At 38.3% G+C, this 27,539-nt stretch overlaps 1 protein-coding gene across 1 annotated transcript; it reads left to right on the forward strand.

Moving 5' to 3' along the window:
• Positions 1-5,305: 5,305 nt before the first annotated feature.
• On the forward strand, positions 5,306-13,086 carry LOC113619268 (translation initiation factor IF-2-like). The gene is made up of 3 exons (XM_027104043.1): positions 5,306-6,530; positions 7,797-7,901; positions 12,867-13,086. Exon 1 carries the CDS (start codon positions 5,306-5,308, stop codon positions 6,008-6,010), a length of 705 nt encoding a protein of 234 aa, XP_026959844.1. The 3' UTR covers positions 6,011-6,530; positions 7,797-7,901; positions 12,867-13,086.
• Positions 13,087-27,539: the final 14,453 nt, after the last annotated feature.

Consider the following 27,539-nt stretch of genomic DNA (forward strand, 5'->3'; position numbering starts at 1 on the left):
TAAATTATATTCTCGAATTCCATATACAGTCAAAGATCAGAAATTAATAGATTCTATGATAATTTATTTGGAACTGTAAATTAAGTACCTTTTGCCTTTCTTATTTTTCTTTTACTATACTTCTTGCTTTTGGATAGCATACTCATTGGAGATTTGTTTTGAAGCTATTACGATAACTAGAAGTAGATACACTGTAAAAAGTGTCCTATGTCTGATAAAGAGGTCACATAGATTGATTAGCACTTTAAAAAGGGTATTTGGAAAATCTACCATAACTATGTTGATTCTTTAACCTGTCCTGTGTACTTACAAATAATTGGCATTGTTTGTGTAAAAAATTCCATGATTCTTTTAAAAAATAATTATCCCCCCATCTGTTTACTTTTGACTTTCGGTACTGTAATAACTCTAGAATTATTTGTATTCTTCATATTTGTTTTATAAGCCAACATTTAAGCAGTGAAAAGAATACTTTGAAATATTGTTAGGAATATTCTATATTCAGATTTTAAATCTTTATTATTTTAATAAGAATTTTATCAGGTGATGGAAAATTTTTTTGCCTATATTGGAAGCCGAGAAATAAAGTGCTTTTCTTCTGTACCAAAATCTTGTTCAAAGAAAACCTGATTCTATAATTATTATAGTATTTTTTGCAGACCATAGGCTAACTTTGTGAGAACATTTCCTTCATCTTCATTATACATCTTTTTCCGAGGATAGATAGTAAGTACTAGCATACTTTTTATGGGAAGCTATTGTTGACAGCAAGTTTAAAAGCCAGGAGTGGGGCTTCCCTGGTGGCGCAGTGGTTGAGAGTCCGCCTGCCGATGCAGGGGACACGGGTTCGTGCTCCGGTCCGGGAAGATCCCACATGCTGTGGAGCAGCTGGGCCCTTGAGCCATGGCTGCGGAGCCTGTGCTCCGCAATGGAAGAGGCCACGACAGTAAGAGGCCCGTGTACCGCAAAAAAAGAAAAAAAAGCCGGGAGCAAGAGAAATCACATAGCACTAAATTATTCTGAGATTTTGTGTCACCAGTGGTGCACTAAATATACAAGTGATGCTTTGTGGCTACATATCTTTGCCATAAACAGACTATTGTACATAACTCCAGTTTATATGTGTTTAATGTAATAAACTATTTTGAAAGTTTTATGAAACAAATATTGCCCCAATGATAAGATATTTGAAGACTGCTGGAATGATTATAGCTGGAAGAAATTTAAAAGTTTGAAAGATATTACACCCTCATATTGTGGAATATACTGTGAGGCTATGCATGTATCTTGCTTCTGAAATATTTTCATACTAATTTGAGCATTCATCACTGGATCTTGCATTTAGCCATTATTACTGTGGTGTCCTAATGATGCTTTTCTAGCTCCCTTATTTGTTCTATATTTATTGATTAGAATTCTTCTGTGAGGATGATTTATCTCTTCTCCCTTATTTATTTATTTAATCATTTATATTAGTAGGGACTCATGGACGTTTATTTTATTTTTTGTCATTATCCAATACTATTGTTATTCTTTTCCTCACATTGTTTCCGGTTTAGCCATTGGAGGCTCTCCCAGTAGGCTCCGTTGTCCTTTTGCCCTACCTACCCCTTTGTGTCCTCCCTTCTCTTTTCCCACTGTCCCTGTCTCCCTCCCTCTCTTCCTGCCTTCCTTCTATCCTTCTTTTCTTTCTTTCTTTCAGTACTTTCTGTACTTGCTGGCACTACAAGATGTTTCAGGCATATCTTTTATTTCCCCTGCCAACAGCACTAGAATCAGCAATTTTCCCAAAGATCTCTGGTTCTTTTTATTCAATAATGGTATTTTGAAAGAAATATCTGGGTATGTGTATGTGTCCTTACCACTGGGGTATCACTGCTTCTAGACCCTCTCAGTCAACAGAGCTAGACACCATATATATGTATACTAGCTCGCATACACACATATATTTAAACGTATACCTATCTCTGTATGTATTAAAAATAAACATACATTCATATTGATATGTCTGATTCTAATCCAGAACATTCGTGTCTATTCCAGCACTCCCAACTTGCTTATTTTATGGTACCTTATTGTAAAAGAGAAATCTGGCTCTCATCTATAATATTTTTTACCTATTAATTGAAACATACTATACATATAAAGTAGAATCAGAATTGCTAAATGGTAGCCCTGTGACAAATTTTCCAACTAGAGTACAATTTTCGTTCACAGTTCTTTATGATTTTAGCCTTATAAGATCTGAGAAAACTTTTCCAGAGTTGCGTAGTTTAGCTCATTTCTTCCCCACCCACTTCTGTGGGCTTATGTCATATATTTGCAATAGGGTTAGATTTGTCACAATCTGCATTCCATCCTGCCTTCCCTACATCCTGATTATTTTTTTTTCAATTTGAATACAGTAAGTCACTGTTTATAGTGTATAGTTCTATGGGTTTTGACTAAAGAATAGTGACACATCTACACAGTAATATAATGGGATAGTCCCATAACCCTACAAATTACATTTTGATGTCCCTTTGCATAGAAATATTCCCTTTCCCCCATCTCTTGGAAAGCCCTGATATATTTCCTTTTCCTACAATTCTGCCTTTTCCAGAAGACCACGTGAATGAAACAATATAATATGTAGCATTGGGGGTCTTTATAATTCTTGTCTAAAATTGCAAAGTTCAGGGAAGTTATACAAAAAGCAAACTGAACATCTAGGGTGCTGTATATGCAGGACATCATCTTGCCTATACCATCTGTTTTTGAACAGATTTTTCTTCCTCCCCTCATTCTATATCTTTTATTTTTTCAACAAAGTTGCAATAGTCAGCATGTTGCAGGAAGTCAAGTTTCTGTTTGAAGTTTATGCTGTCTAGATGAGACTAGAGATGGTGATAAATGGTATGAATAGGTTAATTTTTTTCCAAGAAATTTTATGCATCTTCTCGGAAATTAAGTCTCAAAACTAGAATTCATTCTTCAAAGTTTTGACAAAATTGGGAATTCTTCCCACTTTTGAAATTCTGATAGTCATGGATGATTTTCTACTAGTAGCAGAGGTCGCATTTTCTTATCTAATAGTTTGACTCAACCAGAGTTTAAGAGTTTGTAAGATAAGTCCTACTGAGTGATGGTAATATTCTCATTGAGGTAACTGAACAAATGAGCCAAGCTAGGGGGTGCTGCTCAGTTCATGAGGCTTCTTTGTATCTAATTGAACTAGAGGGCATGCTGGCTACAATGGTTTTGAAGAATGCCCTGTTCCTCCACACCCTTCTAAATACGGACCCTCGCCAAGTTCAGGCCTCCAAGTCTGTGGGGAATCCAGAGACCTGGGTCTGAGTGCCAGAAGAAAACCCATAACAGTGTTTCTGAGCTGTTAGCTTCCGGAGAAATAGATTTAGGATCATGTCTTTTTATCTAAGTGACTTCTTTCAGTTATTATTACTTTTTTCTGGTTGTAGATGTTACTTAGCACTATACTGGCTGTTGATATTTTCTTTTCTTAAGAACCATGTTCTTGGGACCTCCCTGGTGGTCCAGTGGTTGAGACTCCGTGCTTCCACTGCAGGGAGCACAGGTTTGATCCCTGGTTGGGGAACTAAGATCCCGCATGCCACGCGGCCAAAAAAGAACCATGTTCTATTCACAGTTTCAACTTCCTGTGTGTCAACCCCTCTTGACTGCCCCTCTGACCTTGGGGGTCTTTATGGTAATTGTAGCTTCCTGCCCTCTGGTGATTAAATACCACCTCCTGGCCTCCTGGCCAGGCCATCGTCTTCATGGATATCAATGAGCCCAGCTCTGTGTTCACCTCTCCCGCTCTTAACTCATGTCTGTAGAGGAGAATCTCCAATAAACATCTTAGCGATGCTGAGTGTCCCTCTCACCAGTACATTCCTGATGGCCTTCATTGAATAGTGCTTTGTCTGGCCCTCTGGTGGAACACAATCTATTGGTGGGTGTTCTGGCCTCAAATTCACCCCAGCAGACTTAAATGTTTTGGCCACCCTGATCGAGCACCCGCAGAGCTTCCTACCAGGTAAACTCACCTGGCTTCTGCCTGTAGGTTCTGATCCTTTCAATTCCTCTTTCCTCTCATATCAAGTGCAACATGTCCCCCATCAGGTTATGGTGGGACCTATTCCTAGATAAGGGCCTAACAGCCAAAAGAGTAGGTGGGTGAAACTTCTGAGGTGGATACATGTTCACTTGAGGAAAAACTCTGCAGCATTTTCCAGTACAGAAGTGCTAGCTCTTATTTAGAAACAGGTGGTGGTGGGCACCTTTCCAAGATCTGAGGGTCCAGGTGGTTTACAAAGCCAGTATCCTCGGGAGCAACCATCTACATATCAGCATCCATGTTACAGGGTCCCAAGTTTTTTTCCCTCCTGGTGCCCTAACGTTAGCGTAACAGACCTGCAGTGGCTAAGATTTAAACATCTCTGTGTGACTCTAACTTATAGGGTTCACAAAGTTCCAGAACTAAGTTTTTGTATCTAATTGCCCTGACTTGGAGTAGATGAATAACTCTGAAATAATCCCCATTACCAGGAAAGCAAGATATTTCCACTGAACAGGTCAGGGTCATGCACATTGGAGTCACAGCAGGAGTTGGCATCACTTGAAGCACATGTGCAGAGAGTGGGGGACGATTCCTTATTTCCAAGCAAAATCCAGGTACTGTTTCCATAAAAGGAAGGTAGTGCTAAGTAGCAAACCTACAAATATCAAAAGAAAGCATGACCATAGATTGATTCCTATTTATTAAAATATTTATACCTTCTGAGTTATTTGGAATCAAAATGAGCATTAAAAAAAAGAAAGAATACCTTAATAAAACACCAGTTTGGGGCAGCCAAACCTCATGTCTTAGATCCAAAAATGTTCTTTCACTTGCAGTCCTTCCACTTGTCTTCCAGAGCCTAGAACACCTGACTCTTCGGGAAACTGGAGAATGGAGGGAAGAGCCTCATTTATAGAAAGACTCTCACCAGTGGTTTATCCATTCGTTCAAGGAAACCAGCTTTGAGCCTACTATGTGATAGCGGCGCTGAGCTGAATATGTAGATCTAGTCTCATAATCTCAGTCCCATTGCTGGCAGAGCTCTCAGGCAGTCCAGAGGGTATGCATGAGGAAAGAAAAGAAACTCCAGGAAGGCAGTGAGAGCGGACAGGTGGCAGTGATTAAGGGCAAATTATGCCGAGGCCAAATGACAGTGTAATACTGTGCTAATAATTATTATCATTACATGAAGCGTTGGAGTAACGGTGACTATTCCCACGCACTGTGCTAAGAAGCTGAGAGTAGATGTCCTTGTGTGTGACTATAATCAACTTTGGAGCGCTCCGAAACCCGCCCTCCGTCGTCGCCTCAGACACTCGCACCCACTTCCCAGGCGGCGAGACTGGGTTGTTCCTTAGCGACCGCCACCAACTTGCCCGCAACCTGCCCGGATCCGGCCGACCAGAGTGGGACGCCCGGGACGCCACGCCCAGGCCGAGGGCAGGCCCACCGGTGGGGCCGACCCGGGTGCGAGGCAGGTGGATGGAGGCGCCTCCGGCTCCCGACTCCCGCCCCCTCCTCCTCCCCTTCCCCAGGTGGGCCAGCGCGCGCGGGCCGGGAGCAGGGAGGCGGCCTGAGGGCGGCGACGGCGGCGGCGCGGCCGGGCGGGTCCTGAGGCCACGGAGCGCGTCGGAGCGAGCGCACGAGATCCGCGGCGCGCCTGCGCTCCCGGACGGGAGAGGCGCCCACCGGCCGCAGCGGAGGGAACCAGGGAGCGCCAGGGGTAGGGCCGCTCTCGCGTCGCCCCCAAGAGCCGCCCGAACGGCGGGGCCGCGGCGAGCAGCCGCGGAGGCCGAGGACCCGGGAAGGAGGACCCCGCAGACGCTCGCAGCCCGAGGGAACCAGCAGGGACCGGGCGGTCCTCGGCGACTTGGAATGTTGACTCCAGAGGCGGCGCGCACGGTCAGGGCAAGTTTCTCGCGGTTCGAAAAGAAGGAGTCCTGCAACTGACACTCATTTTATTTAACTAGCTTTTCCTCTCTTATTTAAATAAGTTTATTTAGACCAAGAGGAAATGCTTCCCTGGAGTATTTGGGGTTGAGAACATTGTCCTGAAAGTTTTTGTATGCTGAGGTTATTTTTGTATGTATATTTGTTAACTTCCTATCTAATTAGAAATCCTTAAAATATTCTTAAAGGCGCATTACAGGATCGCTGTGGCGCTTGGGCATCTTGTTATCAAGTTAGTTAGAATCTGTCTTCCAGGTGTGGGATCAAAGCCAGTCCCTCGCGGATGGGTTTTGCTTATTAGGCTTTTGCGCGCTGAGTCTCACCAGGTTCTTAGATCTTGTGTGGCTGATTTGAGTAACGTGCTACCGCGAGGTTATGGGGCCTCTACCAGTGTACGTGCTTGTGAAGTTTGTTTCCAAAGGGAAACAGGTGGGGATGGATCGTGCAGTTCTCTGCTCTGTCCTGCCTGGCTGAAAATTTTCTCACGTGCCGATATTAGCTGCTTGAAGTTTAACTTCAGGTAAGTGTGTCTATCCAAAAATAATGACTCGTAAACATGTTAACTTTAAAAGAAATGAAACACTTTTCTCTTAAGTTTAGTTACTGAGACAAAGTTGACCAAGTAACTAGTTTTGTTCTCTTAGTTGAAATCATTTAAATTAAATACAGAACAAAACAAACACCTCTTATCACTGTGAGTTATCTGTGTCTCTTTTTGCAGCATTCCAGCGTTGAGAAGTGGGGAGCAGCCCCTTTTAATTTTGATCTTCATCAAAAACTTGTTATTGCCTCTTCAGTAGGTTTGTTAAACAAGCTAAGTCTTCCATTGCTTGAGGGACTAGAATTGTGTAACGTATCAGGGATTCCTGCTCGACATAATGTATTTTAATATCTTTTTCAATTAGTTCCTCTTACTGGGAACTTATTTGAATCTCAAATTTAGTTAGGATTGAAGTTTTACTTCTTTTATAAACAATTGTAATATAGCAACATATGCAATCTGGAAGGATTTTGAGGAAAGCACTTTAAAAAACTGGAAATATCTACATTGAAATACTAATACTTAAATACTGAGACAAGTGAAACTGATCAAACACTTAAGCATCCTTTCTTTGCCCTTAGCAAGCCATACTGGAGCAGAATACCTTTTAAGAGGATTTCTCAAAAGTCTACATAAAACATGCATTTTTAACTTTCCTGGACTTCAAATATAAAGTAGAGATCTTTAAAAACAGGACTATACATGCCAAGAGGCTTCTCTAACAAAGCTTATCTCTTTTTCTCCTATTCCCACAGTATCTGCCTTCCCCATGATATGCTAACTAGTTTTACGTAAATGCTCTTAACAGGAAAAATAGGAGGACATCTCCTCACATATGTAAAATCTTGACCCAAAACTGGTCTCAGTTTAAATTTTTATTTAGCATCTTTAAAAAGAAGGGATTTTAAAATAATAAAATCTTAAAACAACACTTGCATTTTTGTGAAGAGATTTGTTATTACTTAATTTTGTTGATTTACAATAAGGCATTTCCTTTTAGCTATTTCTTGGGGGTGGGAAATAGTATTTCTGAAAATTATGGCAAATATCTGAGTAATTTTGATAAAATGAAAGTTATTTTTAATGATAGATGGGAAAGTATTTTAATCTTTTTACTGGACCATATATCATACAGGTGAAGTTTATTATGAGCTGAAATTGAAATATACAATGGTTGAGATGGGTTTGGGGAAATTGTAACTTTAGATTTTTTTTTAATTCGGGGAATGTTTAACTTTCTTGCAGTCAGGGTGTGCCTTAGCTGCCCTTTGGTGATGAGGGCCAATTCACAATAACTTACAGCTGCGACTCCTCTGACACCCACTCCACAAACTTCAGGTCTTTCTCAAGGTAAAGTGCCATTTTTATTGTAATCTTTCTGTATTTTTCAATTGTTTAACGTGTTTAAAACTGTGCTGTCATATTAATTCGGTTCCTAGCTTTATTTTTATTGATTGATTGATTGATTGCGGTACGCGGGACTCTCACTGCTGTGGCCTCTCCCGTTGCGGAGCACAGGCTCCGGACGCGCAGGCTCAGCGGCCATGGCTCACGGGCTTAGCTGCTCTGCGGCATGTGGGATCTTCCCGGACCGGGGCACGAACCCGTGTCCCCTGCGTCGGCAGGTGGACTCTCAACCACTGCGCCACCAGGGAAGCCCCTAGCTTTATTTTTTATGTGTCACTGACAGAGTTTCTGAGTGATGTCTGCCTAACTCCATGTTTCCCATAGGCCTTGTAGTTTATATTGCAAGATTTTTTCAGTTTGGTGACTTTTTTTAGCACTGCATGTGTTAGATTATAGCAGAACTGCCTGTATATGTGCCTGTATATGTTTATATAGCTACTTTATTATGTATGTTCTGAAATGTATCATTTGTGGGATAAATAATGTAATTATAACTATTGTAATGCTGAGATATATCTGTTTCAGTTATCGCTGTATATCAAACAATTCTGGAACTTGGTAACTCAAATTAAAATTAAATTAAAAGCTTAAATGAAAAGCTTAGTAGCTTTTAATATCTCTCATGGTTCCGTGGCTTGACTGGGCTCAGCTGGGCAGTTTGCGGCTGCCCTCACTTGGGGTCTCATGTGGTTATAATCAGATGGCAGCTGGGGCTGGAGACGTCTGAGGTCAGCTAGTAGGTTATGATGATAGTGTGTCCCTCTCTCTCCAAGTAGCCCCAGGGCTGGTGTCTCCATGTGTTATCCCTAACAGAGTAACCATATTTCTTATATGGAAACTCAGGGTCATCAAGAAGCATAAAAGTGGAAACCGTCGGGCATTCTTAAGCCTTAGACCTGGATCTGCACAGCAACACTTTCCCCACCTCCAGTAGGCTAAGCAGTTACAGGGCATCCCTGACTCTAGAGATGAGAAATCAGCAGTATCCCTTGATGGGGAAAATAGCAAAGCATCTGTGACTGTCTTTAATTCACTGCAGTATTCTTCACTAACAGTTTTTTAGATGAATATCGTTAAGATTTCAGAGCCAGAAGATTCTTAGCAATCATTTAATCTAACAACATCAATTTACATGAAAGGGTATAGGAGCAAAGTATCACAATAAAAGACCTGGAGCTATAACCCTCTCTTATTGTTTTAAATTTCTCATAACCCATGGAAATCTGCTGGGATATGGCAGGTAATAAATATATACTTGCTGAAATAGAAATTCATTAGTAAATAAAACCTAAGCTTCTGATAATATTCCACGTAAAGGAGCACCCATGTTTCTAACTAACTTATTAGAAACATGCTTACATTTTCCAAAAGGCACTAAGACTTGAGAATTATTTTAAATGATAGCAGAACAAGATATTTCTGGATATCAAGGAAGATTAACTATTTTTAAATAATTACTGTGCCTTCTTCAAACACACGCATACACAAACACAGAGAAATAGAATTTTACAAGACAGTGAATCTAAGATAAATCTTCTGTTCCTAAGGAATATATGGCATCCTTGTGGTCTAATACCAAGTTCATTGTGCCTTAGGTAATGTTTGACCCCTCACATTCATCTCACTCCAAAAGTGTCCTTAAGAGACGTTTTTGTCAATAATGTGTAAATATACATTTACTGTGTAAATGTGCACTTCTTACACAATAAATTAGGATGAGGAAACCTGTTTTTATTAACAAAAGGTTACTCTCCTAATGAAAACAAGAAGGATGATATTCTTTCATGCCTGAATTTAAAAATACATGTACTCAGAAAACTCATTATATGTACAACATAACAGGGAAAAAAAATCTATTGGTTTAAGTGAGGCACATAATGAACTGTTTTCAAACTTTCCTGACCTTCAGTATGTCTATCCATCTCAGTTTAGCTCCCCCCACCCCCTTTCTTTTAAACTGGTGTTATCATCTTCTAATGTTTACGTCAATTACCCCAATTTAAAGACACCAGTGGAATTCTACTCCTCTATGTTTTCTCTTTTAGCTCCCTTCTTTCCCTCCTAGGTGTTTTAATTCTGATAGCAGTTATTCTTTCATCTTTATTTATAAATGTTTTCTGTATTCCATTTGTTTCTCAAAAAACAAACATTTATTGCCTTTTATATTTTTGGAACTGCTTAAATGTCCATTTTTCTATTGGGGTTTTTCTTTTTCTTATTGATTTGTTAGTCTATTACTTCATGAAGAAGATAATGTGTTAATTGGAAATAATAGTAGTTGCTTACTTTTTCTAGTATTTTTCTTCATTCTTGTAAGTAAAGGAAATAATGAATTTCCTAATGAATTCAGATTCTGCTGTCAACAATAATGTTTCTTTTTTCTTTTATACCGTAAATAGAATGTTATGATTTTGTTAGTAAATGAAGCTCTAATGTCTATGCCTTCAGAGAACTGCATAAAGCTGCTTGTAAACTGGATGTAAGGAAATCTCACTGATGTTATAGAGAAAGACTTATGCAACCGCTTTTAGAAATATTAAGTCTTAGCATCTTATGTTCCTTTTCCATTTTTGTTCCTGTGTGGCGGGAGACCCTTGATGGCAGTTTAATGGTCGTGGGACCTTTCAGACACTCATAATGCTGGGACTGATACCTTTGTTAAAATGGGACTGTAAATAGCCTTACCGCCTCCAATCTGCCCTTCATATCCTTGGTTCCACATCTGCAGCATATGGAAAATATTTGAAAAAAATTGAGAAAGTTCCAAAAAGCAAAACAAAGTTATTGCACACAAGTAACTATTTATGTAGCATTTACATTGTATTGGGTTGGCAAAAAGTGCCTTCAGTTTTTAAGTAAAAATGAAAAACACATTTTTCATTTTCAACAAGAACTTTATTAAACAAAGTAGTTACCCTTTTGTTCCACTACCTTCTGCCATTTTTCAGGCAACTTCATAATTCCATCTTCCCAAAACTTATCTTTTTGAGCAAAGAGCTGGTCCAGGTGCCTTTTACAGTCTTCCAGATAATTGAAATTTTTTCCATGAAGAGAATTTTGTAAAGACCAAAATAAATGGAAATCCAAAGGTGCCATGTCTGGTGGATATGGCGGCTGAATCAGGACTTCCCAGGCAAGCTGTAACAGTTTTGCCTGGTCATCAAGGAAACATGCGGTCTTGCATTAACACTTTCCACTTGGAAGGTTGTGCGTTTTCTGTTGACTAATTTCAGATGCTTTTCGTTGAGTGCTACTTTCAGTTGGTCTAACTGGGAGCAGTACTTTTTGGAATTAATCGTTTAGTTTTCCAGAAGGAGCTCATAATAGAGGACTCCATTCCAATCCCACCATATACACAGCATCACCTTTGGATGACGACCGGCCTTTGGTGTGGTTGGTCGTGGTTCATTTCACTTATCCCGTGATCTCTCCATTCAGCATTATTGTACAATATCCACTTTTCATTATCCATCACAGTTTGTTTTAAAAACAGAAAGTTTTCATTACATTTAAGAAATACGGTCAGGAAGGTTTTTTTCGCTTAACTTATGGGGAACCCAAACATCAAAGCGATGAACTTAACCAATCTAGTGCAAATGATTTTCAGTGCTTGATTTGTATATTTTGAGTATGTCGGCTATTTCCCTTGTGGTATAACGTTGATTGTTCTCAGTTAATGTCTCAGTTCGATCACTGTCAACTTCAACTGGTCTACCCGACCTTGGAGCATCATCCAGCGAGAAATCTCCATGACAAAACTTCGCAAACCACTTTTGACACGTTCGCTCGGTCACAGCACCTTCTCCATACACTGAACAAATCTTTTTTTTGCGTGTCAGTTGCATTTTTATCTTTCTTGAAATAGTAAAGCATAATATGCAAAAAATGTTGCTTTTTCCCCCATCTTCAATATTAAAATGGCTACACAAAAATTCACCAATTTTGATAAATTTTTTTTTTAAAGCTGTCACAATACAGTCTAACAAAATTGTTTCAAATGAAGTAAAAGACAACTAAGTGCTACTAGAGCCATCTTACGGAAAAACACAAATGAATCTTTTGGCCAACCCAATATTTAGAACTATTTACAGAGCACATACATTGTATTAGGTATAAGTAATCTAGAGAGGTAAAGTATATGGGGGGGTTGTGCATAGGTTATATGCAAATACTACACCATTTTATATATGAGACTTGAGCATGTGTGGATTTTAGTATCCTCAGGGCGTCCTGGAACCAATCCCCCGTGGGTACTGAGGAACTACTGTACTTCACCTAGTTACTATAAGAATGTAATGACCCCATGGTTGGGAAAGCATTTTATAAATTATAGGTCATTATTTATCTTGATTTCAATTCCTTTGTTTATTAGATGTGAAAATTCGATTTAATCATTTCTAAAGTCTCTACCAGTTTGCACTGTGTGAAATTCTCTAAACTGTTACTAAGGGAGACCCAACACACATTCATTTGAACTTAGTAATTGTGTGGTAAAATTGAGCGCACAGAACATCCTCTCTGAGGGTTAGAATCCCCATCATCTGTCTACATTTTAAGCTTTGCCTAAACAAAGGGCGTTTTGCCACAAGGTGTGGTTGGCCTCCCTGACTTCAGCCTCTTCATTATGTGATGGACATAATTCTAAGACACTCTGGTTTCCCTGAATAACTTATTACCTATCTGTAATATGACATTTAAAATATTTGAAGATATTTATGTAATTACTCTCTGTCATCTGTTAAAGAAATTCCAAAAGCTTCTGGTATAACATGATCTTACCAGCACCTCACCCTTAACCAAATATAACATCATTCTCCTTGTACCCTTGTGGAACACAACTATTTTCTTCTTGTCTTTCACATTTGCGTACTGAAAAACATTTTTTACCCTTTCCTGGCATGTGGATAGATATGGCCTGGCATGTGGATAGAAGTGCATTCCTGCGGCAGGGAAGACCCGGAGAGAAGGGATCGTATAGTGCAGTGGATGTGAGAGCATGGGCGCTGGAGACAGAAAGGGTTTGCTTGCTTCCATCTTCATCACATACTGGCCATGGGCAAGTTTCTTAAATTCTGTTCCTTAGTTTCCTCATGTATAAAATGAGAATTATAATACCTGTCTCATCACTTGCTCTAAGGATTGAAGGAGATGCTGCATTAAAATTATTTAGAACAGTGCTTGACATGGTGAGTTTTATCTCACTGAATGGAGAGCCAAAAAAAAATTTTGATATGTATAGTTTGAGATACCTATTGGACCTCTGAGCAGAGATGCATGTGTATGCCATAGGATGGTGGCAGTGAAGATGCAAAGAAGTGATCCAGTTTGAGATTTATGTTGGAGGTAGGTCCGAAGAGATGTGGCAGTAGAGGGTCATGGTTGATTGGATGGACTCTGAAGACAGACTGGGTTTGCAGTTTGCATCCCATCTCCACCACTTACTAGCTAGGGGCATATAGTGTAACCTGAGTGCCTCAGTTTCCTCATGTTTGAAATGAGAAGCCTAATGGAAACTATCTCCTAGTTTGGTTCTAAGGATTAAAAGTCTAATATATCAAATGTATGGTATGTGCCAGATATTAAGGATGAAGGATCAGGAGTCACATTTTACTTGCTGAAGTGGGTTTTCAACATACAAGTGAAGATGTGTTGAATAAATGAGCGCAGGGATCACGAAAACTCAATGCTCAAGGTATAAACTGGGCACTTGTCAGCGTACTGATGGTACTTAAAGCTCCAGGACTGAATGAAATGTCACAGATTTAGTCTATGGATTGCAAAACTAATGCATGGTGTGTACTGATTATTATTAAAGGGAGAATGATCCAACAAAGTAGAAAAAAAGAAAAGATGAGAAGCGCTTCACAATTAAGGTCATTGCTCAGGTATACTCAGATGACACAGAAGTAGCAGGGAGTCAGAAATAATTGTATACCTCACTAATTTTTAGGGAAAAATCTAATTCCTAAATTAACTCATGAAACAAGTCTCATTGGAAGATCTATACCACAAATTATCCTTCATTTAACGTTTCGGTTAATGCCTTCACATTAGATTGTAGGCTTCTGGGGCTCATGTGTGTGGTGGATTTCCTTTGGTATGTCATGGCCTCTGGCATGGTGGAATGTAGTAGAAAGTGCTCACTTTAAATACCTGTTAAATTAATCATTTAATTTGGTGACTGACATATCTTTTCCTTAGCTATTGGGGCCTGAATCATTTTGTCTGAGGAAGGCATTTAAGTGGAGAGCTCGCTTTCCTGCCGTGCCCCAACTCCTTACCCCCAGTGACTGACCTTGGAAAACTGATCAAAGCTCAGTGGTCAAGTTTCAGGATACATCTTAATTTATGCATGTAGAATCCAGAAATTGTCTTTTGCCTCCTACAAAGGCCTAGGTGGAAAGTGAAAAGATAATGGGTTTGGGGTTTGAGCAAACCAATGGTGGAATTTCAGATACTCACTAGAGCAGAACCTTTGCCAGTTTCATAACATTCTGAACCATAGTGGTCTCATATAAAAAAATAGAGATGAAGACACCTACCTCATAATACTTGAAGGTGCTGAATGAGATATGTCCTCAAATGATTGTTTTATTTTCTATCCTGCAAAATATGCTTTGTCTCAGGAAGGGTTGTGGGTGTTCATAAATTCCCATTTAACTGTGTGCACCAACTACAGATACACTCTTCATCAGTTCATTGTGTGCTTAAAAAAATTCAGCCTATTTTGAAAAGGATGTATACATATATCCTTAAGTAGTGAGTGTATGTGTGTATATGTATTTGTGGCTATAAAGTTACAGAAATGTACCGTTTACTTTTACAGACATAAATTACTTTTCTTATTATTTTTAAATCGTTCTTCAAATGTAAGGAGGGATTTTTTATAATTGTAGGTTTTTTTTTGTTTTTTTTTTTTAAGAGATTTAGCAGCATTCATACTCAGGGGCTGTCATGGTCTCATTATTTCCTGGCCCCCAGAGGACAGCTGTCTTAATTAAGTACATTTAATGAGGAAAATTAATGCCTCTTTGCCTATGTTCTCCTTAAGCTACTACTGTTTCTTTACTTATTAGTGCTTGTTATAATTTATTAACCATGAATTATACATCTCTGCTCCTGCCTCCCCTCCCCAGACTGAAATTACCAGGTAGAAATTTGCATAAAGTTACAAGCCAGTCAGTTAGCTTCTTGAGAATAAAGTTGCCGTTGAACGGTTTCTTGTAGTGCTGGACGTCAGAAAAATTCGACAGCTTTTCTGGAGCCAATGCTGATTTTCATTTTCAAGCCAGGAGCTAAACATATAAATCATGTGCAGCACAGTGTACCTGTCTTTGGAAAGCTGGTTACAGTCACGTATATTTATTAGTTTTCTCCAGTTGAGAGCTGCATGTTTTCTTTGTTCTCCTGTTCTGTATCTTTGTATCTAGCAAACAACACACACACACACACACACACACATATACACACAAATTCCTTATTACAAATATGGTGCATTTTTATGACATTTTATAGCATGATTATTTTTCCCACCTTCATCTCCATACTATTGCTTCATTGGTACTTTAAATAAACTGGATTTTTTTGCTCTACGTGGCTGTTTACAAGTTGTCATTTTGTCACTAGAGGTTTTTTTTTTCTCTTAATACACCAGGTAACAGATTAATACTGTTGTCGATACATGTGAATTGACTTATTCTTTATTTGTGGATTTGTGAAAACATGTATTTCTCTTCTAAAGAGATACGCCAAATTCTCTGGTTTTTGTTTTTTTAATGAAGAGTCAGTTTTTTGAGAATTACCCAATTTACTTCATCTCTGTGCCTTGATTTTCTCTAAAAAATGGATTGTATGAGTGAATTGAAGGAGGTAATTTGTGCATGATACTTAGCACAGAGCTTAGTTTAACTCTTGTCCCTGGCTGTGGCAGTTACCTCATGAAAAGATGGGGTCCTTGATACATCTTCTTGAGTCTTGGTGGGCTTCGTTATGGCTTTTGCTAATAGAAAGGACTCTTTACCCAGCCCAGGTAGTTTCCTCCCATCTCTTGTTTTGCTGTGTCTGTGAGCTCTGAGTGGACGTGTAAATATCTGACTACCCTTGAGCCTGCAACACTGGAAGGGCCATGTGTGGGCTTTATGGTCCACTGCCTTAGCTGAGCCTAGAATTCCAGCCATTTCCATCAAGACAGCAGGCATGTGAATAAATCAGTCTTGAATGTTCCAGATTAGCCCATCTATCACAGAAACCTCTGCTCATGCCCCACACCACAGAAGAATTTCTTACCCAAGCTCTACCTGAGTTCCTGATCCATACAACCTTGAAATTTAAGAAAATGGTTGTTGCTGTATAAGCCACTCGGTTTTGGGGCAGCAGTAGATAACTGGAACACTGATATATAGAAATAAAATGGTTTTTGTATCCTGTACCATTACTAAAATCACTTAATAATATCTAATGTTTTTGTATATATATTCCGAATATTCTGAGTATACATATGATTTTCTAAATACATTTTTACCTGAGAATAATGACTTATATTCCTAACTTTCCAATGTTAATTAATTCATTATTATGCTCCCTTGCAGTGACTAGGGTTTGGTTCAATGTTGGGTAAATGTGGTGCTAGCACAAGGATAGTATGTGCTGTTTTTTATTTAAGGGGAAAAGCTGTTAGGAATACAGTATGATGTTCACTTTAGGTATTTTATAGATGCTCTCTATCAGATTAAGGAATTTCCAGTCTATTTCTAGTTTCCTAAGAATTGTTATTTTTTAATCACGTCTGCTATTAAAAACTGTTTTAAGAAATTATTTGTGTATTATTTTCTCTTGGGAATTTATAATCAAGTTGTGTACGTGTGTGGGGGGGGCGCGGGTCAGTGTCAGTGGATGGAAAATTACTAAGTGGAGACATCAAAGTTAGCGGGATTCTTGCTAAACCAACTTACCAGGATTCTTGCTGAAGGCAGGCCAGGGTGATCAGATATTGAGAGAGGGGGATAAAGAATTTGGTCAGATATCAAGGTTGATCAGACACTTTGCTGGCCCAGCAAAGACTGAGGCCAAAGGATGAGGCTTAGACAAAAAAGAGCCTCAGAAGAGCCTATCTAAAGTTTGTTCATGGAGAGAGTCTTTGTCACCAGTCAGAATATGCCAGATGCAACTTCAAGACGGTAGAATGCAAGGCAAACCCAGATCACCCAGGCCCTCATTAGCACGGAGGCCCATCTGGCCTGCCAGACTGACGGGCATTGAAATTGACTCGCTGTGTGTTTCTTGAGTGGGCTGAGCTGCTTTCTGTGGGTCACATGCTGACCATAAGGGGACCAATAGGGCAAAGACATCTGCTAGAAGAAATAGATATGCCAGCTGAGAGTAATCAGCAGCAAGGCAATAAAAGAGACCCCTGAGTCTCTACACAGGGGGCACACAGCATCCACCCCTTCCCCCACCCCTCGCTTGGTCACAGTTGCTGCTTGGCTTGTTAAAGAAAGTAAATAATAAGTGAAATCATGTCGGTGTGCAGTTTCTCTTCATATTACCTGCTCTTCACCATCTCCACTCTAGGTCCTTGTTTTGACTTTGCAGTGTAGTTGCTCAGAAGAAAAAAGTTACAACCCCTTGTATCTCTTAAAATTTCTTGCTTGGAGGATGGTTTTGCCATCTTTGCAGATATTCATACATGAGAGTTTTTCATTTATGCATAATAGTGCTGCCAATGTCCCTGACAAAATTATATCCACAGCACTGCTGGAGTCCCAGCATGGGAATCACCATGACATTGAGGAGTAGAGATTGTCCATAACATCCTCTTCATACTGGCCTAAGCCGGGGTGATTATCATGGATGCCTTCACGTTCTTTGTGTGCACATGTTGAGGGGAGGTGGTAGATAGAATTACTAAACTGTAAGGAGTCCTGGAGTGCTTGAGGAATGACCTGCCCGTGGGTTCTGGACACTTGGACCACTTGTATTTGTGCAGCAGTGGGAGAGAGAGGGGAAATCATGGGAAGACCAGTACAAACAAACCCTTGACTATCTGAAGTTATTCAGGAAACATTTTATGGCAACTGAATTTTTCTGTTCAACTCTAAGTCCTGAGAAATGAAGCCCTCTTTATTTCTTGTTCCCTCATCACAAATATCAGTCTCTCTTCTTCCTTCTTCCAAAGGATCCTTCTTCTGTCTTTCCGAGAGCTCATGATGATAGTATTCTTGATCCACCCAGGAGACCTTGGAGCATTGGAGCATGCGGCATTCAGGCGGGGAGGGCCTTGCCTCATAAGATATCCGTATGACATATGCAGCTGCCTCAATACCACCAGCATTGTCTGAGAACAGAAAAAATATATATATTGTGGTGAGAATTGTTAGTAAATGTAATAGTAACTCTGAAATTTTTAAAACTGAAAAGTTGTGAAATTTGAAAGTAAAATAAATACTTTTCCTGTTGGAAATGTCATCCATTTAACTCAGAGTGGAGCGAGAAAGATAGCACTGTCAAAACAGTACATTTGATTTTATTTTGTAAGAGTTTTGAGTGTGTTACATAGTGCTTAATTTTTTCTCTTGAATTATGAAAAGTTTGTGTATATTGTGATAAAGATGGGGAAAAAATAATGGCTGCCCTTCGCTGAGTCCTTGCTATGTTCCAGACACTGTGCCGAGTGATCTTCCTGTACTATCTCTTTGGAATCTAGGATAGAGACCATGTCAAGAAACTCTGTATCTAAATAACTGGCTCAAGGATGCCCAAGAACAGTTGAACTGTTGAAGGACTGTCTTAACCCTATTTCATTCTGAGCCTATGGCTGTTGATTTAGGAAATTGAAGTTTTTTTCTTTTTGTTATTATTTAGAAGACAATCCATGACTAAGGGAGCTGAAACACAAGAGGTTGCTACCCCTTTGTTTTGTGTTGGTCTCAACCTATTGGCTGAGAATACCTGTGGCACTCACATGGGTCCCTACTACCTATGGCAAGTCCCCACAGACATTTCCCCTTTTGGAGCCAATGCTGTGGCTGGATCAGGCCTTGTCTTTCTTATAATGAATGCAAGACGCACCTCAGCAACAACCATCAGGGAATTTTGAAAAAAATATCTGTTACTCACAAGTCCCAGAGGATGTACCCGGCACATCAGGGGCCACACGGAGAAGTCTTCGGTGGAGAAAAAGAGAGGGAACACAGACCTGGGGTTCTGACTTGATTGGGGTCATGGGTGAGGTGCCTAGGGTTTCACCGGTTCACTCTTTATTGGCAAGTTTAAAATATAAGAACAGAAATTAGGGCACAGGAGGGGAAAAATGGGGTCTCTCGAGCAGTCAGTTATCTAGGTTACTCAGGACTTTCTAAAAGGGGAACTTCATGGGCTGGGAGGCCTGGTTTATTATCTCATTTGTTAGTAGCTATATCATATGCTGGCAATATGTTTATTCAAGATGGAGGTCTTGGAAATGGATGCCTCATGGTTGTCAGACATGTTACAATCAAAAGAAAAAACTTATTGTCAGACACTTACACTACACTCTTATCTATGGTTTACTTTTAGATTTATACTTTCTCCCAAGCCACTGAGGACCAATAGTACTTGTAAATTCTAAATAGAGTCATGGAAGCAGTTGAAAATTTGAATAAAATTATAGTTAATTTAAAAATGCAAACATATTTCTAAAGTCTGTGGCATATAAAGTACACAGATTTAGAGTTGTTCAAACTAGATTTGAATCTGAGTTCTTCCCCATAAGCTCCTGTTGACTTGGGGCACATTACTTCTGCTTTCTTTGACTCATCTGTTTCATCTATAAAATGGGGCTAACCATGACTTACCATGTGGGGTGATTTGTATGCATTAAATGAGATAATTTTATAGTGCTTAGCACAATGCTTGAGACTGGTAAATTTACAATCACTGATAGTTTTTATATAATATCAGAGTAGGAAATACTGAAGAGGTATGTCATAAAAATAGTTATGTAATATTAGTAAGTAATAATTTACAATTATATTGAAAACATAGTCTTTTAATAACTCAGGTGAGAGCACTTAAAATTGAGGAATTTGAGTTCTGTCCCTTACGTCTTCCTCTATTTCTGACAAGTATGGGGAAAATGGAGAAATGAAGGGACCACAAGAGACCAGGATAATCCAGCCATGAACAATCAGATTCCAACTTTTTTTTATCATTTATGTGTAAAGTAATAAGCAATAGATACTTGTAAAGATTATAATCAATTCTGATGTAAATAGAAACAGCCCCAAAGTCAGATTTAAGGAAATCAAATAAGGCAGAGCCATGGAGCATCAAGGAGGGCAGACATAATTTAACTCCTGCATGATTCAAATGAATGGATATTTTTGCCTTGAATTTAACTATGATATTCTAGAAAGGGAAAAAGATGCCTGAATCACTTTTTCTTTTTTTTTCTAAAAACAGGCAAACATAAAAGATCTGTGTCTTGATAAATAAAGTTTATGCAAAGAACAACTGGAAAAATGAATGAGGGTGAGATGGGAGGAGAGATGCAGGAAAAGATGAAAGTTTAGTTGACAGGGAATAGAACATCAGGGATGGTGACTGTTCTTAAATCTCAGCCCATGTTAATCATACTCATATTGCAGGGAAGGGCAAAATCAGAAAAAAGTGATTATAGTACCTGGTTACTGTGGGACCTTTACTATGAGATTTCTGCCTGTTTACAATTTGGGAAAGAAAAATGCAGGAGGTAACTGATTTTCATGCTAGCTGTTGTGTTCTGAGGAAATTAAAAAAAAAAAGTCCAGCAACAGGAGGATAACGTGGATCTAAGTAGAGATATTTAATTATGAGGAAACTAAACAGCACCCTCTTGTTACCATGTCTCTAAACATTATCAAGCACATCTACAAAACACATACTTACTAGACCCTTCTTCCTTTATCCCCCAAGGTAGCAAAACCCAAAGCCCTGCCTGGATTCAGCTTTGCAAAGATACTATAAACACTCTTGCATTTTCCTTTTACTTGGCATTCCATACTGGGTGGCTTCCCTGAGCTGTAAAATAAACACTGGCAAGTCCCAGGAATGTGAGAGTGGATTGCTCATTAATTATAGCATTGGGGTCATCATAATGGTTTGCTCAGTCAATAAACCCATTGTCCCCTCTGCCATATAACACTCAGAGATTATGACCTCTCACTCTGAGGGGTAGAGGTAGTGACGAAATCAAGGAGATTTGGAATAGACATGAGGAAACAAGAGTGGTGGAACTTACAAATGAGCTACCAGTTTTCAATTCCAATAGCTGTATTTTTGCACTACACTGTGGTACCAAGAGCATCTGATGAAGAGGGAAAAGCAAAGGGGAAAACACATTATCTTGAAGACACCCTTTATAATGTTCCTTTTTTTAATAATTTTATTTTTATTGGAATATAACTGACATTTAACATATTAGTTTCAGGTGTCCAATGTAACGATTCCCCCTTTGTATATACTGCGAAATTATCACCACAAAAAGTTTAGTTAACATCCATCACCACACATAGTTATAATTTTCTTTTTTTCTGATGAGAACTTTTTTTAAGATTTACTCTCTCAGGAACTTCCCTGGTGGCACAGTGGTTAAGAATCCACCTGCCAATGCAGGGGACACGGATTCGATCCCTGGTCCGGGAAGATCCCACATGCTGTGGAGCAACTAAGCCCGTGTGCCACAACTACTGAGCGTGTGCTCTAGAGCCTGCGTGCCACAACTGCTGAGCCCGTGTGCCACAGCTCCTGAAGCCCGTGCACCTAGAGCCTGTACCCCGCCACAGGAGAAACCACTGCAATGAGAAGCCCATGCACCGCAACCAAGAGTAGCCCCCGCTCGCCGCAACTAGAGAAAGCCGGCGCATAGCAAAAAAGACCCAACACAGCCAAAAATAAATAAAATAAATAAATTAAAAAAAAAAAGAAAAAGATCTACTCTCTTAGCAACTTAAATATACAGCTCAGTATTATTAACTACAATCACTATACAGTACACTATATCCCCATGGCTTATTTATTTTATATAGTGTTTTTTTTTTGAAGGAATTTCAGTAAGTCCAAAATGGACAGGTCATATTTTCCAGGCAGATCCTATAGATTTAGTCCAGGACTAAATAAATTGAAATATCTTCTGATTGATTTGACCATGACTTGGAAAAACTAAATATGGAAATTTTCTTGATAGACAGAAAATGTTTTACAGTTAGAATTTTAAAAGTTTATTTATTCTTGTAGAAACAGAGAACTGTTACTTTATGGGTAGGACCAGGGGCACTAACTTCACTTTATCCTTAAATATAGACACATAGCTTCAAGTGCACCTTTGCTATGCATTGCCAGACCCTCTGAGACCAAGGAGACCTTTTTTTTCCCCAAAAATAATAGGCATGATCTATAAATATTGGTTCTCTAGATAGTAAATCTCGGTAAATATTGCCCTACATTATAATATGGAGCATTAAAATTTCTACCTAGATCAGAAAACTTTCATACTCCCTCTTCTGAGGTCTAAGATTGCTGCTATAGGCAATGACAACCAATTTGAGGGTGTGGAGAAGAAAATGATTTTGGATTTAACTCTCAAAACTGTGGGAAAGGGGATATATGTATATGTATAGCTGATTCATTTTGTTATAAAGCAGAAACTAACACACCACTGTAAAGCAATTATACTCCAATAAAGATGTTAAAAAAATGTGGGAAAAAAGAAAGAATTTTGGAGAGAAGAAACTGTAAATACCATAGGAATCAAAATGAGAAGTGAGGGAGGAATTAATGCTATTGGGGTAGGGGGCAGGGGTTGGACCCTAGCACTGTAGTGTTTGAAATAAATGATATTTACTGCTATCTCTCCATGGAGTAGAAGAGGGCTTGCAGCATAATAGGCTTTCAAATTACTTGGCAAATGAATTGACAAATGAATAAAGGAATAAAGAGCACCTTTTTGTATTTAGAAGGATTATAAATATTTGAAAACATATATTGGAAAAAAATAATGTTGAGCTGTAACAATTTGAGAAAATCCAACCTCTTTTGTAACTTTATTTTTTTTTCTTCCAGTTTTATTGAGATGTAATAGACATAGAGCGCTGTATAAAGTTCAGGTGTACAGCATGATGATTTGATTTACATACATGAAATAATTACCATAATAAATTCAGTGAACATCCATCATCACATGCAAATACAAAATAAAAGAAAAACATTTTCCTTAGAATGAGAACACTTAGGATTTACTCCTTTGACAATTTTCACATGTATCATCTCGCAATGTTAATTATATTAATACGTTGTACATTACATCCCTAGTATGTATTTATCTTATAACTGGAAGTTTACCACATTCTTCCCCGTCCCCTCAAACCCTGCCTCTGGTAACCACAAATCTGATCTTTTTTTAGTGTGTTTGTTTGTTTGTTTTTGAGGTATAATTGACCAACAACACTTTGTAAGTTCTTGGTGCATAACATAGTTATTGGACATTTCTATGTATTACAAAATTATCACCATGATGAAGCTAGTTACCATCTGTCACTGTACAAAGATATTGCATTATTATTGACTATATTCCCAATCTGTACACTTCATCCCCATGACTCATTTATTTTGTCCCTGGAAGTTTTTACTGTACCTCTTAATCTCCCTTATCCATTTCTCACCTGACTCCCATCACCCTCCCCTCTGGCAACCACCTGTTTGTTCTTTATATCAATGACTGTTTCTGTTCTGTCATGATTGCTCTTTTTTTTGTTTGTTGGTTTCTTAGATTCCACATATAACTGAAATCATACAGTATTTTTCTTTCCCTATATGACTTATTTTACTTAGCATAATGCCCTCCAGGTCCATCCACGTGGTCACAAATGACAAGATTTCATTATTTTTAATGGCTGGGTAGCATTCCATTGTACTATATACCACATCTTTTTCATCCATTCCTCTGTCCATGAGCATTCAAATTCCTTCCATATATTGGCTATTGTAAATAATGACGTGATGAACATAGGGGTATGTGTATCTTTTTGAATTAGTGTTTTCATTTTCTTTGGATAAATACCCAGGAGTGGAATTGCTGGATCATATAATAGTTCTGTTTTTATTTTTTTGAGGCACCTCCATACTGTTTTCCATAGTGGCTGCGCTGATTTACATTCCCACCAATAGTGAATGAAGGTTCCTTTTTCTCCATATCCTCACCAACATTTGCTATTTATTGTCCTTTTGTTAAAAGCCATTCTGATGTGTGAGGTTATATCTCATTGCAGTTTTAATTTGCATTTCCCCCATGACTTAGTGATGATAAGCATCTTTTCATACTATTGGCCATCTGTATATCTTGTCTGGAAAAATGTCTATTCAGGTCCTCTACCCATTTTTTAATCAGGTTTGTTTTTTTGATACTTAGTTGTGTGAGTTCTCTTTGAATACTAACTCGTTATTGAATATGTCATTTGCAAATGTCTTCTATTTAGTAGGTTGCCTTTTCACTTTATTAATGACTTCCTTCACTGCAAAAGCTTTTTAGCTTGGTATAGCCCTGCTTATTTTTGCTTTTTTTCCCTTTGCCTGAAGAGGAAATATTAAGATTGACATCAAAGAGTGTACTGCCCATGTTTTCTTTTAGGAGTTTTATGGTTTCAGGTCTTACATTTAAGTATTTAATCCATTTTGAGTTTATTTTTGTGTATAATGTAAGAAAGTAGTCCAGTTTGATTCTTTAACATGTAGCTGTTTGGTTTTCCCAACACCATTTATTGAAGAAGTTGTCTCTTCCCCATGGTATATTCTTGCCTTCTTTGTTATAGATTAATTGACCATATAAGTGTGGGTTTATTTCTGAGCTCTCTATTCTGTTCCACTGATTTTTTGTCTGTTTTTGTGCCAGTGCCATACTGTTTTTATTACTGTAGCTTTGTAGTATAGTTTGAAAGCAAAGTGTGATACCTCCAGCTTTGTTGTTTTTTCTCAAGGTTGTTTTTCATATCTGGGGTCTTATGTGTGTCCATACAAATTTTAGATTTATTTGTTCTAATTCTGTGAAAAATGCCGTTGGTATTTTGATAAGGATTGTATTAAACCTGCAGATTGCCTTAGGTAGTATGGTCATTTTAACAATATTAATTCTTCCAATCCATGAATATGGTTCTCTTTCCATTTGTTTGTGTGGTCTTCAATTTCGTTCATCACTGTCTTATAGTTTCCCAAATACAGGTCTTTTACCTCCTTAGTTAGATTTCTTCCTAGATATTTTATTCTTTTTGATGTAACTATAAATGGTATTGTTTTCTTAATTTTTCTTTCTAATAGTTGTTTTTAGTGTATAGAAACACAGCCGATTTCAGTATATTAATTTTTCACCCTGCAACTTAATTGAATTCATTTATTCTAATTGTTTTTTGGTGGCATCTTGAGGTAGGCATAGTATCATTTCATCTGCAAACAATGATAGTTTTACTTCTTCCCTTCCAATTTGGATTCTTTTTATTTTTCTTGCTTGATTGCTATAGCTAGGACTTCCAATACTATGTTGCATAAAAGTTGTGAGAGTGAGCATCTTTGTCTTGTTCCTGATCTTAGAGGAAATGCTTTTAGCTTTCCACCATTGAGTATGATGTTGGCTGTAGGTTTGTCATATATGGCCTTTATTATGTCTGTAAAACTCTTTATTTCTTCTTCAAATCTGAATAATAGCCTTGCTGAATAGTGTTTTTTAAATTTATTTTATTGAGGAAACTTTGATTTATAACATTATATAAGTTTCTTGTGTGCAACATTATATTTTACTACTATATACCCTGAAATGTGCCCACCACCAAAAATTGAGTTTCCATTCATCATCATATGGTTGATCGCCTTTACCCATTTCACTCTCCCACCCCAATCCTTACCAGTCTGGTAACCACTACTCTATTCTCTCTACCTATGTGTTTGTGTTTGTTTGGTTTGGTTTGTTCATATATTTTTTTTTGTTTATTAGTTGTTTATATTTCCCATGAGTGAAATCATATGGTATTTGATACCATAATCATCTTTCTTCATCTGATTTATTTCACTTAGCATAATACCCTTGAGGTCCATGCATGTTGTCACATATTGCAAGATTTCATCTTGTAGTATTATTATTGTAGTAGTATTTCAAAATATATATACCACATTTTCTTTATCCATTCATCTGGTAATGGGCACTTACGTTGTTCTATATATTGACTGTTATAAATAATGATGTGATGAACATGAGGATCCATATATCTTTTCAGATTAGTGTTTCTATAATATTTGGATAGATACTCAGAAGTGGGATAGCTGATATTTCTATTCTTAATTTTTTGAGGACTCTCCGTACTGTCTTCCATAGTGGCTGCACCAATTTACATTCCTACCAACAGTGCATGAGGGTTCTCATTTTTTGACATCATCACCAACACTTGTTTTTTTTCTTCTGATAATGTTTGGTTTTATTATTATTTTTTTAAATAACATTAACATTTTTATTGGAGTATACTTGCTTTACAATGTTGTGTTAGTTTCTGCTGTACAACAAAGTGAATCAGCTATATGTATACATATATCCCCATATCCACTCCCTCTTGCGTCTCCTTCCCACCCTCCCTATCCCACCCCTCTAGGTGGTCACAAAGCACGGAGCTGATCTCCCTGTGCTATGCAGCTACATCCCGCTAGCTTACTGTTTTACATTTAGTAGTGTATATATGTCAGTGCCACTCTCTCACTTCATCCCAGCTTACCTTTCCCCCTCCCTGTGTACTCAAGTCCATTCTCTACATCTGCATCTTTATTCCTGTCCTACCCCTAGGTGCTTCAGAACCAGTTTGTTTTTTCTGGATTCCATATATATGTGTTAATATATGATATTTGTTTTTCTCTTTCTGACTTCACTCTGTATGACAGAGTCTAGGTCCATCCACCTCAGTACAGATAACTCAATTTCGTTTCTTTTTATGGCTGAGTACTATTCCATTGTATATATGTGCCACATCTTCTTTATCCCTTCATCTGTTGATGGACACTTAGGTTGCTTCCATGTCCTGGCTATTGTAAATAGTGCTGCAATGAACATTGCTGTATATGACTTTTTTTGAATTATGGTTTTCTCAGGGTATATGCCCAGTAGTTGGATTTCTGGGTCACGTGGTAATTCTATTTTTAGTTTCTTAAGAAACCTCCATACTGTTCTCCATAGTGGCTGTATCAACTTACATTCCCACCAACAGTGCAAGAGGGTTCCCTTTTCTCCACATCCTCTCCAGCATTTATTGTTTGTAGATTTTTTGATGATGGCCATTCTGATCAGTGTGAGGTGATACCTCATTGTGGTTTTGATTTGCATTTCTCTAAAGATTAGTGATGTTGAGCATCCTTTTATGTGTTTGTTGGCAATCTGTCTGTCTTCTTTGGAGAAATGTCTATTTAGGCCCATTTTTCAACTGAGTTGTTTTGTTTTTTTGATATTGAGCTGCATGAACTACTTGTATATTTTGGAGATTAATTCTTTGTCAGTTGGTTCGTTTGCAAATATTTTCTCGTATTCTGAGGGCTGTCTTTTCG

This window comes from Aethalodelphis obliquidens, unplaced genomic scaffold, assembly GCF_003676395.1.
Source record: "Aethalodelphis obliquidens isolate GAN/ISIS:26980383/991018 unplaced genomic scaffold, ASM367639v1 scaffold6, whole genome shotgun sequence".
Lineage (NCBI taxonomy): Eukaryota > Metazoa > Chordata > Mammalia > Artiodactyla > Delphinidae > Aethalodelphis > Aethalodelphis obliquidens.

What these genes read in the sequence shown, in the direction of transcription:
- LOC113619268 (XM_027104043.1), top strand. Translation starts at nt 5,306, where the DNA reads ATGTCCTTGTGTGTGACTATAATCAACTTTGGAGCGCTCCGAAACCCG.